Source organism: Malus domestica, chromosome 05 (assembly GCF_042453785.1).
Source record: "Malus domestica chromosome 05, GDT2T_hap1".
Lineage (NCBI taxonomy): Eukaryota > Viridiplantae > Streptophyta > Magnoliopsida > Rosales > Rosaceae > Malus > Malus domestica.
The window spans coordinates 31370596-31386843 of NC_091665.1; the positions used below are offsets into that span (position 1 = coordinate 31370596).

General features: G+C 38.1%; 2 protein-coding genes and 1 long non-coding RNA gene across 7 annotated transcripts; 1 reads left to right on the top strand and 2 right to left on the bottom strand.

The window, feature by feature from the left end:
• Positions 1 to 5853: 5853 nt before the first annotated feature.
• Positions 5854 to 8208, bottom strand: LOC108170352 (uncharacterized). 4 transcript variants are annotated; one of them, XR_003773485.2, is made up of 3 exons: positions 7684 to 8208; positions 7391 to 7522; positions 5854 to 6797 (listed from the first exon to the last, which is right to left on the bottom strand). It is a non-coding gene; the product is annotated as an uncharacterized lncRNA (long non-coding RNA). The 4 variants fall into 4 exon arrangements; XR_011581489.1 differs by lacking the exon at positions 7391 to 7522; XR_011581487.1 differs by having other exon boundaries at positions 5854 to 7522.
• Positions 8209 to 10670: 2462 nt separating this feature from the next.
• LOC103409191 (uncharacterized) lies at positions 10671 to 12413 on the top strand. Its single transcript, XM_008348007.3, has one exon. The coding sequence runs from the start codon at positions 10671 to 10673 to the stop codon at positions 12411 to 12413; it is 1743 nt and encodes a 580-aa protein (XP_008346229.3).
• A 50-nt stretch (positions 12414 to 12463) lies between these two features.
• Positions 12464 to 16232, bottom strand: LOC103435737 (glutathione gamma-glutamylcysteinyltransferase 3-like). Of its 2 annotated transcripts, XR_011581490.1 has the most exons (9): positions 15885 to 16222; positions 15619 to 15775; positions 14952 to 15190; positions 14631 to 14794; positions 14294 to 14345; positions 13733 to 13960; positions 13013 to 13519; positions 12622 to 12799; positions 12464 to 12526 (listed from the first exon to the last, which is right to left on the bottom strand). XR_011581490.1 is itself a non-coding variant. In XM_008374145.4 (8 exons), the coding sequence occupies exons 1-8, from the start codon at positions 15957 to 15959 to the stop codon at positions 12752 to 12754; spliced, it is 1470 nt and encodes a 489-aa protein (XP_008372367.3). In that variant the 5' UTR covers positions 15960 to 16232; the 3' UTR covers positions 12559 to 12751. The 2 variants fall into 2 exon arrangements, 1 of the variants encoding a protein (XP_008372367.3); XM_008374145.4 differs by lacking the exon at positions 12464 to 12526 and having other exon boundaries at positions 12559 to 12799; positions 15885 to 16232.
• Between the last annotated feature and the right edge of the window lie 16 nt (positions 16233 to 16248).

Here is a 16248-nt window from a genome sequence, read left to right on the forward strand (position 1 = left end):
CTTTACTATTTATCTGTAAAAAAATTCGAAGAATTACTTTTTATTTGAAGATATTTTGTAAAGTAAATAGTGTTGCTACATTATTTCGTCAAATGAAAACCTCTATAAAATGAGGTTCATTCTTCATTTGTTCATTGCATATACACAATTCAATATCAAAGACAAAGAAGAGAAAAGTAAAGAAGAGGGATTCAGGAGAAATTGCTAGTGAGCTGGGCTAGAGAGAAAAAAGAATAGTGAGAGTTATCTTTGTACTACTATTATTTTAGATAATGAGAGAAAGTACTGCTGCTGCCTGAAGACGTAGGCACACTTGCCGAACCTCATAAACATTGTGTCTCGTTTACTTTATATTCCACAACCCACATACCACCAATTTTACAACACGTTATCAGCACGATAAACTCTCGCTTAAGTGCAAAACACTACACAGAATCCAAACCCAAAACAATGGTTCAAGATGACATTGTTCTTAGGTATGTCAAATTTTTATCTATTTTTTGTCTCTCTCACCATGCCAGAAGCGCCTTATTGAATCTTGGTGAGAATTGAAATTTACAATGACCTGTAGTCATCATGAAATGAGAAAACTCGTATTTGACAAATGGTTTCCAGAGATCCAAAAGAATCTAATCGGACTTGGAAACCCAGATCGCATCGTTCTTGACGGATCTCGAGGACTCATGGTAATTCTAGCATTGAGTTTTATGCTACTCGACACCTATGGCTGCCATCTTTTGATGGCGTTGCAGTCCTCTGGTAGATGCCAACATCTTCATCGTCCCCAATTTTGTGACTCCCTGTCTAATATCTAATGCCAGAAGCGTTATCACCACCATTTTTTTTGGTGAAGAGATCGACGACGACAAAAGTTTTTATTTTGGTTTTGCTCCGCTGGCAAATTCCTGTATCCTAGCAGCGAGCCCCAATTTTGGGATTACCTTTGCTACCAAAGTGCTTAAAGCTCATTACCATACCTAAATAAATAAATAGAATAAAAATGGGGAGCCTGAGAGGTGTGGTTCTGGTTGAGCACAAAAAAAGAAATAAAAAAAGTGAATGATCAATCATTCACGTGGAAAAGATAAAAAAGGGGAAATGGGGCTAGATTTTTGGAATGGTTTATTGCACCATGTGAGAAGAACTGAAAAAAAAAAGATGGACACTTTATCATTGTCTTTTTTGTTTTGGCATATTATGTGAATGATATTGGTTTAAAATCATATCACTAGTTTTATATTGGATAAATTACAAAAAACTACATCAACAATTGGTGTCACGACACTTTCATACTTCATCTTTCAAAATTGACAATGTCATACCTCATCTTACGAATTTGTGCCAATGCTATACCTTCCGTTAGCTTGGCGTGAATTTCTCAGTTAAATACTCACGTAGCTTGATCCGGAGCCCATTTTCTATTAAAAAATTATTAAAAACTAAAAACAAAATTAAATATTTTTAAATATTAAAATAATAAAGAAAAGTTAAAAAAAAAAAAACCAACACTAAGTTCGTTCCCTTCCCCCCCTTCTCTCTCTTCTCCCCATCTTCATCTTCTTCCCCCTTCCTACAACTGCAACCCAGAAAAAAGAAGAGAGAAAAAAAAAAACCAATTTGTCTTCCCCGTTCCCCCCCCCCCACTCCCTCTTCTCCCCGCACCCAACCTCCCCACCTTTGCACCCACCCTTTGCACCCAACCTCGCACCCATTACCTGCAACCCATAAAAAAAAAAACCTAGAAAAAAACCCAGATCCTGTTGAGGTGGAATCAGGAAACCTTCGCCAGGTCAATTCCGAAGGTTGAGAACCTGGGCGAAGAGAAAATGGGGGAAATGGGTGTGGAGGGAAAATGGTGGGTGCCGGGGGAGGGGGGGTGAGACGGACGAACTAGGTTTCCTTTTTTTTTTCCTTCTCTCTCTTCTTCTTTTTCTACAGGTTGGGTGGAGGGGGGGAGGGATGGACGAACTGGGTTTGGTTTTTTTTTTTTTTTTTTTTTTTTTGTTGTTGTTTCTTCCTCTTCTTCTTCCTGGGTTTGTTGAGGGGGGGCAACTGGGTTGGGTTTTTTTTTTTTAATCTTCTTCCTCATCTTCCTCCTCCTTCTTCTTTCTGGGTTGCTGGGGGTTGGGTTTATGGTGGGGGGAAGGGGGCGAACTGGGTTGGGTTGGGGGTTTTTTTTTTTTTTAATTTTTCTTCTTCTTCTTCCTCCTTCTTCTTTCTGGGTTTGTTGGGGGGGGGGGACGAACTAGGTTGGGTTGGGGTTTGGCTAATACTTGCATCCCATTAAAATTTGGAGCACATGTGAACCACATTCAAAAGCAAACACTTAAACTATCATGCATGGTATCAGATTACATCAACTTAGTAATCAGTCAGTTTGACGAATTCGAAATCAATAGGAGATACTCTTTCGGGGGAGCATCCAAAACAGATCAAGAATTTAACGAAGTAACCAAAATTGACATATTACCATCTAAGGGAGAGTGTTGTAATGTCGTATATGGATGGCCCACATGAATAGTTCTTTACTATTCATCTGAAGAAAAATCAAATGAATTATTATTTATGCACTATTTATTTGAAGAAATTTTGTAAAGTGAATAGTGTTGCTATATTATTTCATTGGATGAAAACCTCTATAAAATGAGGTTCATTCGTTCATTGCATATACACAATTCAATATCAAAGAGAAAGAAGAGAAAAGGAAAAAAAAAAGATGCAAGAGAAATTATCAGTGAGCTGGGCTAGAGAGAGACGAGAAAATAGTGAAAGTTATCTTTGTAGTCCTATTATTTCAAATAATGAGAGAAAGTATTGCTACTGTCTCAAGGACGTAGGCACACTTGTCAAACCACGTAAATATTGTGTCTCGTTTACTTTATATTCCACAGCCCACATACCACCAATTTTACAACACTTGACAAGTTTTTCAAACATGCTAATTGGCATTGTTGACCAATAAGGTGTTTAATTTAAGTGAGTGTGATAGCTATATATAAGAATCTTGCAACATGGGTTTGATTCTATAACACTATTATTACACTAGTGTGAGTTTAATATGTTGATATAACACTCTGAATTTAATAAATTGCACATGAGTTCAACATATTGGTATCAAACTCAAACTTTCCGGCACTCTATAAGAATGATTTGTATATGAGTGTTGAGTTCAATATATTTATATTACACTCATTTTCTTCGGCCTAATATGAATGACTTGTGATACCTAATTCCAAGATAAATTTTCTTTCCATAAATAAGTGAGTACTATTTTTTTCCTTCCTACCCATTGGAATCGAAAAAAAAGATGGAGTTTTAACGAAATACTTCCGGTATTATTCACTTTTTACAGTAAAAATATCATTTTCGTTAAATCTGTGACTCGAGCTATTATCAAAAATGATAATTTTACTGTAAAAAGTCATTCCTAATACTATTCACTTGCAATACATTTTTATCATTTTGATTAAAATTCAAAGTTTTCAAACATTTTTCAATATTTTTCCTAAAAAAAATCAGCTTCCAAACTTAAATCTGTGACATTTAAAAAGTTATGGTCTCTCTCTATCTCTCAACTGTCCATTCAATAGTTCAATAGGACCATGAGGATGCATGGCGTATGATGCACTCCACAACTGCAATCTTTGGGAACCCACGGTCTGTGGAGGTGGTTAGCAATTTTGACTCGAGCTCTACGTTTTCCAACAGAGTTCTTATTTATTTATTTTGAAAAAAAGCTTCTTCACATTTATAACAAACTAAAACATACATATAGGCATACCCAAGGCCCAAACAACACACATAAACAAGCAAAACACGGGCCCAAAAAACAAACTACAAAGGGCCAACCAGAAGTTGAAGCCCAAAAAGCACAAAAGATGACAAACACCAGAAAGTTCTACACCAATCGCCGCCGATCGCGATCCGACCAAGTCCTCGTCCACAACCAAGCATCGCTAGAGTAATTGCAGCATCTCACCTCGATGAACGTTCTGAGCCCAGCCACAAAGAAAGGAAAGCCAGCAAGTGGTTGGAAGAAGCCAACTATCAGGATGAAGTTCGTGGCAACCCACGAACAACACTACCAGAAAGGGCAAAGACAGAGAGAAGGTGGTGGTGTTGAACACCCGAGCCGGTGGGAACCCTCCCATGCATGAAGCATACTCCACAACTCCTACTTGATTATTTAACATCTTTTATTAATTGCCTACATAGATATTTTAGGGTTTCAGCTCTTGTTTAAGAGTATTGAGAGCTATTTACTACGACAAAAATTAACATTAGTTGTTCATAATACATTGGATAAAAGGCGGACTTATCCTTGGCTAAAGGCGTGGGTAAAATGCATATCTGTGCAAGGCTAATAGTCATTTGCTAACCTCATTTTGTACAGCTAATATCGACAAATGCACCTAAAAAGCTATTATCGATGACTATTATCAAGTTTTCTTATAGTAATCACGAATGCCCAAAATTGGCTAAAACAATGATCTAACGAGAGCTATCCGCTACAATAAAATTAACATTAGTCACTACATAGAGTTGAATAAAAGAGAGGCTTGTCAATAACTAATGAGGTGGGTAAAAAGCATATCAATTACAAATGAATTACTATCAAAATTATTATTAATTTTTTTTTTGGAAACTGGAAATATCATTAACCAGGACCTAAACCAAAGACAGTCCAGAAAGCCACACAGGGCTAACAACATCAGACATGAAAACAGAGAATAAAGGAAATAAACTACGACACGGAGGAGTATACGTGTCACCCTAAGACCCAGTTAACAAAAGCTAGCTTGGAGGGCATGGTAGCCCATCCTTGTTCAGAATACGAACAAACGAAGATGAGGGTCGTTGAACCTAGACTAAGTCGCTCATCTCCACACTAATATGGAACGCTACATAATCCGCCGCTTCATTGGCTGACCTTGGCACCCAAGACCAAACACACGAACTGAACGCCTCGCCAACCCCACGAATATCACACAACACCAGAAAAACCTCCTAAGATCCATGGTCAATGCATCCATTTAGCCATGATATTATCTCCTTGAAGTTAGATTCCACCACAATACTATGGAAGCCCCACTATCTCGCCATCACACATCCCTCCAAAACACCCCTCACCACCGCGGCCAAAACACATGATGCACGGATCTTCTTCCTACGCACCGCCAAGCAGCAAGAGGTTGAATCCCGCCCACTACTAACCCCCGAGCAAGCTTCCAGGAAGGATGAAGCAGCGAGGGACATGGCAAGCACAGTTCGCAAAGGGGAGGGTTGCCGTTAGTTAAAAACAGCATCACATCTTGCCTTCCAAATGGACCAACAAGTAAACACAACGTATGACATGGTTCCCCTCCTATCCTCTACTTACTGGTCCCGTGTGATCATTCCAAATACGTTGGAGCCATGAGTGGAGTGTAGACACCGAATCACTATCAAAATTAATTGATGTCCTAATATTCATGACACATTTACAGGCACACTGCCAATGCCAGCCTTTTTCTATTTCTCTCCTATCGACATCAAATTAAATAGTAGACATGGCGGCCCCATTATTTATGATTCTACCGGCGTATACACCTCCATACTAACGTTTACCATATCTGTAGAGATCTTTATTATGGATTACTTTTTTTTTTTTTGATCAAATATTATGGATTACTTCTAATAGTAAACACAAGCAAGTGTACCCGCGCGTTGCTGCGGGGTTTAGAAAATTGTTGAAAATGTAGAAAGTGTAGAAAATATATGTGTTAAGGAGTAGTGTTTAATATGTACATATATTACATTCGTGTGTTCTGATGGTCTTTACAAATATATAAATGAGTATAAATATTCATGATATTGCATTTAAAATAATTAATTAATTACCAAAAACAATACTACACAATGAGTGAGGATTATATCCCTATAAAATAACTGACTCACTAACTGCATCTTGACACTATACTGAGATGGTTTAATCTTGTAACACATGCTACCATCTTCATATGACATTGATTGAACCTCACAAATATATAGACAAATCATGTGACATTTGGAATCACCTTAACTCTATATACTCTAACAAATTGAACCCGAAAACAGAAGGCCTTGAATTTCAGTGAAGTGTCAATAAGCTGTCCACAAAGTAGGGTGATCAAAGAACATATATAAAAGCATGCTAAAAATTGATATACCTCCAAATAGTTCTTCTCGTGGAAATAATTGATTTCAAGTGCCTGGTCAACGAGGCATGCTTTCTTCCCACACATTGCTTAACAATCCATGAACCCTGAGGAGAGAAGAATCAGTTAGAAGTTAAACCTTGAATTTCATATAAATCATCCCCCTTGATAAAACTCTGTAGCAAGGGTGTATCTTCGACTGGAGAATTCATCATATAGTATAGTGCCAAACCATAAGTAGTTGAACTTGGACCTAGTTCACATAGATAATTTGGTAATTAATGGCAGGCAACAGGGAAAAACTGCAAAGAATAATAGAAAAACCCATGAAAGACAGATTTACCTGAATGTTCACAATGAAGAAGAATTATCTCCTACCATGTGCTGCATATTTCAACAAAGGATTGCAAAAATTATGTAAAATGAAAATTACGGCCATTTTTGTGCCAATTCAATGTTTTTTGGTAGCCCCATATGTAAAGTGGTTAGGAAAAATCTTAGTAATAAAGAGAAAAAAACAAATCAAATCAAATCCTCAAATAATGACCTGAACGATTCTACCTGCAAGGCCTCCAATATCATCTTCACGTGACATGCACTCCTAGATGCCAACTTGCTCATCTTCACAATGCAAAAACTTAAATTATACACAAAATTAAGGTGCTTTCAGGGACATTCATAACCTCAAGCTATACTCGGTAACATAGAACCGGTAACATATGGGCATGTTATACTAAAAGCAATTAATTGAAACCATTGAACAAAAAAGAGCGAAAGCGGATAAAAACTTAGAATTTGAAAAAGTATTTGTTATGACATGAGCCATCAATTTTCGCAAACTTTTTATATGTTTATCACGTCATAGGCATACAACAGACTGAAAGAAGGAAATTTGCATGTTATCTGTAAAAAGTATTTATAAATTTAGTGTGTAACTCAACATATAAGTAGATACCGGGGTTCTATCCGTAGTTCTACGTCAGTTCCTGTTCCAATGAAGTAAGAGATCCCCTTCACAGTTTATAATCTTCACATTATATTTGTGGGTAACATATATATTATCTCTTTATAGAGCACCAATAGTTCAACAAATTAGCAGATATATAATGTCTACTGCCTATTATGGTTAAGCTTTGTTCGAAATCATTGTAATATTACTTTGAACAAATATATTCCAATGATATAAATAGGGAATCTATAAACCATTATCGTACCTATTTGTAGAAAAATGCAGTAAACTTTACTTGAACTGAAATATTAGTACTAAACAGACACACTTCACTCGCACTGGTATATTAAGATTTTGTAAAAACGCTTATTGCTCATATCCCAGCCGCTTTCTCTCTCTGCACAAAGCATACACAACTTTGATTGAGACCTGCTAACGAAAATTTGTGCACAACCCAGAATTTTGAAGGAAAAAAATATGAAAAATTAAATAAAACCCATTTATATTAAATCAAATATTTGAAGCAGAATCTTTACATACAATAGATGAAGAAGGTACCTGAGGTGCTGAGGAATAGTTTGAGACCAACATCGACGCCGACCTTTGCCGGAATCATCGCATAAACGTAGGAAAACTCTGAGGAGTATTAAAAAATCCTCATCGAAACCGTAACAAATCGAGGCATGCAACGGCTGTTTCTTGTTCCTGAGATGAAGGGGAGACGATTGGTCAAACGTTGAGGTCCGATTTGCCGGCTTTCAAACGGAAATAGCCCGTCGTCGTCAGCTGAGTCACGGAGGGAAGAGATATGGAGACTTGTAATAACACAAACAAAGGGAGGAATGGAGGAGCCCTCCAGACTCGGTGGGGATCATTTTCGTTCAAATTGAAGTGAGCAGGAATGAACAAATGGAGGAGGAAACTGAGTTTCCTTGCTGTGCTGTCGAAGAGAGTGAACGACAGCTCAATAACTCAACACCGAATGGCAGACATGTAATAACACAAACTAAGCAAGGGCAAAATCGGAACTACACTGTTCTTATGAACAGTGATTCAGTTGTTTTTGGGTTTTAGTATAGATTGAATTTTTGGTGATAAGTGCTTTTTTACAAGCACTTTTATTAATAACACATCAACAAATTTCAGTTGTTTTGATAAACACAATTTAGATCTTAAAGAAGGAAATATAGGCAGTGTCCTAAAAGTTCGCGCCTAGCGCCATCTAGGCCCCACTTAGGCGCTAGACATACTTAGGCGCTAAGCAGCTGGCCACTGTCACGATTAATTCCTAAGTGTTTAAAAAACAAGAAAGGCACCTAGACCAGCCTAGGCTCCCGTCTATTCCGCGACTCTCGCTTAGACATAAAATAGACAACTTTTACTTTGTACTTTATTTTTTCGATAAATTGGAAATGGCTTGTTGCATACTTGGATGAACACTTATTATAAGTTTGTTTCCTATGTTTTTAATATGTTCTAGTACTTTTTAATTTAGAGAAATTTTATTTGAACTCATACAACCTATTTCTACCCCCAACTTACTCTCTACACCCATATTAATTTTAATTAAACCATCAATATCTCTTTGAACCCAAATTTACTACCTAAATTACCCTTACAAACCCAATTCAGTATGTAAGTTTATCTTTACACCCATTGAGAAAATAAAAACACAAAATGAGTATTCTACAACTCATTCAAGACGTAAAGAGAACAATATATCTTACATATTTGTCTTGCACTTAATCCTTCTTTTGCTGCATATTTCTCATTGCTCTGTTTCTTCACCGAACCAACCCAAGCGTTGAGGTATTCAAAATATTTTTTAATTTGCACAAGTTTAGGTATCCTATGGGTTTCTTTCGCACCTTGTGCTCCGAACAAGTTTATTGTTGAGATTTTACCAAGTATAATTACCCAGTTCAATTATTGATTTCAATAATCATTGATTTCAATTTTTTGCTCGAGTTATGGCTACTTCCTCTTAACAAAAAAGATTTGGTTCTGACATATATTTATCGGGACACTATCACTAAAAAAGATAATTACCATATATATGGATCTTTGAAAAACCTAGAACATGTGGGGGCAGAGAAACAAAATACCAAGAAATACATCATCCACCTTTTTTATCCTTGATTTCAATCCTATTTGCAGGCAATATACAACTGCTACTAAAGCCTAAACAAAAAGAATTGGAATCAAATAAAAAATTAACATAAATTGATTCATATTTTATTTGAAAGATTTAAAACTTCAAAATTATCATATATCCGTCAAAAAGAGCTTATTTCTCTCTTTGACAACGTCTTAGGATTTTAGCCAAAACAGAACGTAAAAAAATTATTGCGTGATGATAAGGGTTTAATTATTGGAGGTGGGTTTATCGATAACATTTTGATTTTTGTATTCATTTCATCTTGTACTTGATGGTAATTAGACAATAGGTCTAAGAAGACAATTCACAATTAAGATTTAAGTTGGGTGTAAAGTGCGGTTGTTTGGGTTCAAATAAAATTTCCCTTTAATTTATATGTCATTTTATTTTGCATTTTATGTATTCCAATACCATTATGTATTTTTTAGGTATAAGTAAACATTTATTTATATGTTATATAATAAATTAAGTTAAAATTAAAAAACAAACTAGGCCACCGCCTAGGCGCTAAGTCCTTACTCGTCGGTCCGACCAGCACCTAATGACTTTTAGTTGAGCCTATCTTACACAATGTAATTAAGATCATTTTGTTTAGCCAAATAGAGAAAAGCTTATGTTTTTTTATCGTATCAGAGTGTGTTGGCTTATGCAAATGGCCACACATGCTCCACATTATTCAATTTGTGTTACTTTTACCACATGTTAGGTTTGAAAATTCATCACACATAAGGAGACATTAAGAGTATGCATCACAAATCGAAAGCGACCTTGCATGTGCTTAAAATAGGTGGACTACTTCTCATGGTGAAACCTCAACTTCCTTCAATATATACTTTTCCAGGAGATGCTTCTAAATTTTTTTTTGTCAAACACAAATAAAAGCATTTTTGGTTGTCGAAAAACACTTATAGCCCCTTCAAAATATCGCAAACAAACCCTAAACCTCAGTGTTGGGAGAAAAAAATGGGCTTGTCGTGCCACAGTTATTAGACCCACCAAGTAAATGATGATATGTGCCTCAATCCAAACCTAAACCCTTTTTTTCCAATATCATTAGGGAAATAGGGAAGAGTTTGAGACTATTACTATAATTTAGGGAAGGGGGAGTTTCAAATTAAATAGAAATCAAACTCTCTATCCACTAGGGTATTGGACTACATGCATAAAATCCTAAACCCTAGCTGTTTTGCGTTAAACCAGATCTCATCGGGAGTTGTTGTCATACTCTTGTTTGAATTACAATACTTGTATCTCTTCTCTTGTAGTTTAATCTTTGTCATACACGGATTCATAAAGTAGCATTATAAATATCAATGACCTGCAAACTCGCTCCATTCATAGAGTGGTTGTTTTCGGCTAGATTCTCTGCAGTCTAATGACAAACAAGATGAAGTTCAGACCCTACGACATACTGGTCAAGAAAACGTCCGACAGAGATATCATTATGTTCAAATTGAAGAGTTCAGATACTATCAAGCATCTCAAGGCCATGATCCAGTGCGTGGAAGGCGTGCCGGTGGAGCGACAAACCCTAGTTTACAATGGCAAAGTGCTGGATCGTGACAACGAAACCCTAGCAGCGTGCAATGTTGAAAGCTGGTCTACTGTTCATGCAATCTTTTGTTCTGAGAAAATCAATCCCAAAGTTGATGGTGTGAGTATCCATGTCAAGGTGCCGGGCTGGGGACCTGTTTTGGTGGACATAAAACCGTGGTTTACTGGCCGGGAGATTAAGGCGGTGACAGAGAGCGTGGTAGGGTTTGGTTTGGACGATTTCGTGGTGAGCCACGGTGAGGAGTTTGTAGAGGATTGCACGAGGATTAGTGAGTGCAATCTCAATAAGAACCTTTGTTTTACGTTGTTGCCGGTAGGGAATAGATTTCCGATTATCGCCCGTGGTTGCGGTTGGGAAGAATTGATATCGGTGAGTGAATTGGATACCGTTCGTGATTTGAAGGAGATTGCTGGAAAGTTTGCTGAAGTGCAACTTGACAAACTATGGCTTTTTCATGGTGGCCATATGGCTTATCTTGATGATGATGAGAAAACCCTAGGGTTTTACCATGTGAACAAGAGATCAACGATTTGGGTGTTCGGTTCTTCTTCGAAACTGTCCATCAAAATGCCGCAGGTTGGAGAAACGATCGCGCTTAGCATCTACAAGGTCAGTTCCATAATGGACATCAAGCAATATATTTGTGAGAAGATGGGGATCCCATGTACAAGTCAGAAACTTTTTTACAAGGGGCAGTTGCTTGATGAGGCTGAGTGCCTGAAAACCTACAACATGGAAAGGAATTGTGTTGTTTATGCAGTTTTTCGGTGTGGCGATCAAGCTGAAGAAGTTGAAGAAACAAGTTTAACATTTCGGAAGACACAGAGAAACTCGAAAGAATACCTGGTGAGGCACTCCCATTTCCAAGAACCGGAAAGAAAACCAGACCCAAAACCAGTGTACGATGAGGATTCATTTGAAATCAAGTTAAGTTCTTCGCATACGATTTATGATGTCAAGGTAATAGTTGAGAGCATGCTAGACCTCCCAATTAGTGACCAACAACCATACTGTCACGGCGAAACGCTAAACGATTGGGAAGTCATATCGGATTGCAACGTTACAAATTGGTACTTTTCCAGCTCTCCATTAACAATCTACGTCCGAACACCCGATGTTACCGCACTGGGACTTCCAGCTAAGAGTTCGGACATCATTGACGATGTTTGGATCCCCCCACCAATGATTGAAGAAGTTAACGGGCAGCCATGTCTCTTCCTTGATGGCACTCGCCTCATGGGCACAAAAACACTAGCTCAGTACGGCATACAGTCAGGTGCGGATTTATTGTTAGACTGTTTGGTGCAGATCAACGTGACGGGGCCAGACGGTACAATCACTAAGGTGGATGTGAACCCTTCTCACATAATCAAGGCAGTGAAAGAGAAGATTGAAGAAATATGTGGCATCCCATATGGGATACAAAGCCTTACTTATGGTGACGAGGAACTTGACGACAACATGACTATTGGGCAGTATGAGGCGCTGTTCGGCAGTCTATGGGCGCTAAGGTGGAAGTTTTCTCGTAGTTCTTGGTCGTTCTTTTGGCCTTCATACAATGCACTGCACTGCTGACTAGCTTATCATCCTCAGCACGTCCGCTATGAGTAGCAGGAACCCGAGAATGCTGTGATTTTCTCTAGCTTATTTCATTCAATGTCCTGTTTTAGGTTTACAATCTCCCCTCCCTAGTATCGCATATAACCTTTCAGTTTATGCTTAAATCTTACAACTGAATGTTAATTAGGATTAAATCATAGTACAATTACATGAAAAAAAATACCTGTGCTCACCAAATCGGCCGAAAATTTTCACTCCTTTTGTGTTTCCTTTTGGGTGTATGTGTGTTTTATGCTTTAAGAACTTAAGCATAAGAAGAGAATACATATCTTGAAAGAGATACAGCTCCATTATCACTTATCAGTCATGAGGAAGTGGATTTGCCGTCGCAAGTAGAAAACCTGCAACGGGCAATCAATCCATGAGTTATCAAATCTAAGGTCTGTGCTTCTTACTGTGTGTGTGTCGTAAAATAATTAGGTTAAAAGGACTCCAGGCTACTCCCTAAAAGAGTGCTTTTGGGTAAATTAGGTCTTGGGTGCTAAACCGGTCAAACAATGAAGAAAAATTAGACTGGTAATAAATAGTTGAGGCTCCAAAGAAATAGAACTTACCTCCTCTTGAAGCAAAGTTGGTAGACAATCGGTTGATATGAGGCAATTGATTTCTGCCAGTAGCTTCGCTTCTCTAAGACCAGACCATGTTTGTTGAGGCAGAGCCAATAGAAGTACTGTTAGAACATCACCTGTAGATGGATGCATCCCTATGCAGCTACCTTGAAAATAAGAACACAAGCTGCTTGGTTCGGTTTGACATGAGGGAACCAGCATCTCAACTGCTTGTTCACCGCCATTTGTTGTTACAGTCCCCGACACCACGGTAACGGGCTTTTCACCATTGCACTTCAAGAGTTTCACGTCAGTTTGCCTACAGCATGCTCGATCAAATGAACTGACACTCCCGGAAAATACTTGTCCTCCTTGGCAACAAACATTGGCAGCAATTTCAGGCAATGTATCTTTACCACCTTGTGATATGTCTTTACAGATTGATTTAGAAGCCAACCATTCGCTTACGTGTCTGAAGAGTTCCGTTTCTCTTACTTGTTTTAATACCTCTTCCTGAAATGCCAATTAGAACCTCAAAATCACAAGTCCCCATCTATGTATTTCTTTTCATTTCAAGTATAAGAAGAAATGGACGGGTATAGCTTAGAATGTCATCAATCTAACACTCTTTTGCTTTTCTGGAAAAAAGAAGAAGAATACGGGAACAGAAACAGAAAACCAGAATGCATGCATGAAACCATGAATAAAGAAAGGGCTATAACAAACCTTGATAGCGAGCCTTCCTTTTTCCTCTTTGTCTAAGCTCAGATTCCCATCCTCTTGTCTCCGAACTTCAGCAACCCATTTAATGAACTCTCTCAAGTCAGCAGGTGGTGATTTGAAGAAAACAGAGATTACATTCTGAACATCTTTTATATCTTCCGACTTCAACAAGAGAGGAACGTCTTCTGTTAAGTACTTCGCAATACTACTCCAACCTTCATGTCTGCAACTCTGGGGACAATTCACAGTTACAATAGGATCTAATATTTTATGGCAAGTGGAAATAGAATAATAAACCAAAAATGTGTAACCACGAAGGTTAAACAAATGTCTATTGTGGAAAGGTTAGCAATAGCAGTGTATATAGAAACAAACAGTGTGGATTTTGTATTCATCCAATTTTGATCATATCTAAGTTCATCCGAAGGTCTATTTGCATTCATCCGAGTTTAGTCATATGTATCTAAGTTTTTCCACAAGGATACCAGTGTAATTCTGAAATTTGCACATGAAATATCACAGGAACTAGGTTACATAAAACAGATCGGCCTACAAGAGCAATACCACAGTGTAGAGAATAGACGGGCTTCTGTTAAGCCTTGAAATGATCATGTACCTGAAAGAGTCAAATTTTAGAACGTAAACGGTAGTGAAGTAATCAATAGGAAAACGATAAGGTCCCCACTGTAGAATTTAATACAAAAACTACAGCCTATGAGTCTATGACCCATATGAAAAGGTGCATTAACAACTACGAATTAAAGGAAGATATTATACAAAGACAAAAAGTGAGCAAGAAATGCTACTGCAGTTTGAACAACAAAAGTCTATGATTATAAAGACCTGAACGCTTTTTACCCCGACAATTTAATATATGGAACTTTAAAAGTGAAGGGCATACCCCCGACAATGTCCAGTTGCTTCATCAATAGTAGTCATTCCCTCCCAGAGAAGCGAAAGGGGAACCCAATGAGGAGGATATTTGAATCGAGCAACATCCAAAATGAGAACCATATCTGTTCCGGCGTGATAGCCACCAATCGGTGAAAAATGACCACTTCCAGTCTGTAACCAGATAGAGCAGTGCTAATATGTCACTAATGATCACAAATACAACTCAATGATACAAGATAAAAAAAACTAACTCAATTTCCTAGATATGCAAAGACAAAACTTCAATGTGGAGACAACTCAGTGGTAGAAAGGATGAGTCTCACAAAACCTGGCTAAATGCAGCTCTGTGGTAAGATGTGATGACATGACAATCCTCTGAAGAAGTACATGAAATGACATGCTTACGAAATTCATCCACCGAACTTTCTTCGGTTCGTAATGCCTTCACTTCAGCTCCGTTGCAATGCGCCAAGCATGCAACTTTCCCGAATGTGATGCCTTCGGCTTTGACCTTTGCCAAAGGCTCACAGCAATCTAGCATTGAGTCATCAAACCATCTCCATGGGCCTAAGCTCACAAAAAGTCACAGGACATCATCAGGCAAATAAACAAAAGACCCATTGGGAGTGCTTATGTAGGTAGCACTTTTGCCGTGCTTTTATCATAAACATGTCAAAAAATTTATTATAAATCCACGTGCTTCTATGAAAAGCACCTTGAAAACTTGAAAGTGTTTCATGAAGCACCTGCTAGTTCAACGACCAATAATTGCTTTTAAGTTTTTATGCCAAACTTAGTCAGACACGTTTTTGATTGTCAAAAAGTACTTTTAGCTATTAAGAAGCAGTCTCAAACAAGCCCAAAGTATACGCCTTTATAATCCAAAGGGCATTTGGAGCACCAGAATTGAACAAAACCCTAAACCCAAATCCTAATTTAGCTCTAAAATCAAAAAGTACATTAGGGAAGTTGGGCAAATTGAGAAAAGCAATCACCTTTCCATTTTCTTCCGGGATCAATGGCGAGGGCGTTGAGGACGACGGCGAGGGTGGCCAGCCCGCAATAAGCAGGCTCCGACTGCGTTTGGTAGTAAGAGATCAACTTGAAAAACCCCTCCATGGTTCCATTTCCAAGAGCTTCAGTAAATAACTTCTGTAAAATGATAAAATTAAAATTCACATTCACACAGAACCAACCAAAAATACCCAAATGCAATTCATTATATTCTAGAGAGAGAGAGAGAGAGAGAGAGGGAGAGAACCTTTCCGTCTGGGGAAGCAAATTCGATTGCAGGAGGAGAGGGAAGCTCCCGGCGGTAGAGGCCGACCACCGCCATTAATCTCGAGGTGGGAATTCGATTCAGAAACAGGATTCGAATACGAAAGCGAGAGTGAGTGGGATTTGCAGAGTGAGATTACTCTCGAGAAAAAGTGCTTTTCTTCAGCTTTCGGGCTTTCAGCAAGCAAATAATATTCCGCCCTTTCTTTTTTTATTAAATTTTGAAAACGCCGTCATCATTCGTTGACCGTTTATTTGTGGCGGGTGACCAAATCCCCCTCTCTCTCTACCTCCTTCAACCTTTTTGAATTAAAAAACCCTAGACTCTTCCAAGGACGTACAGCTAA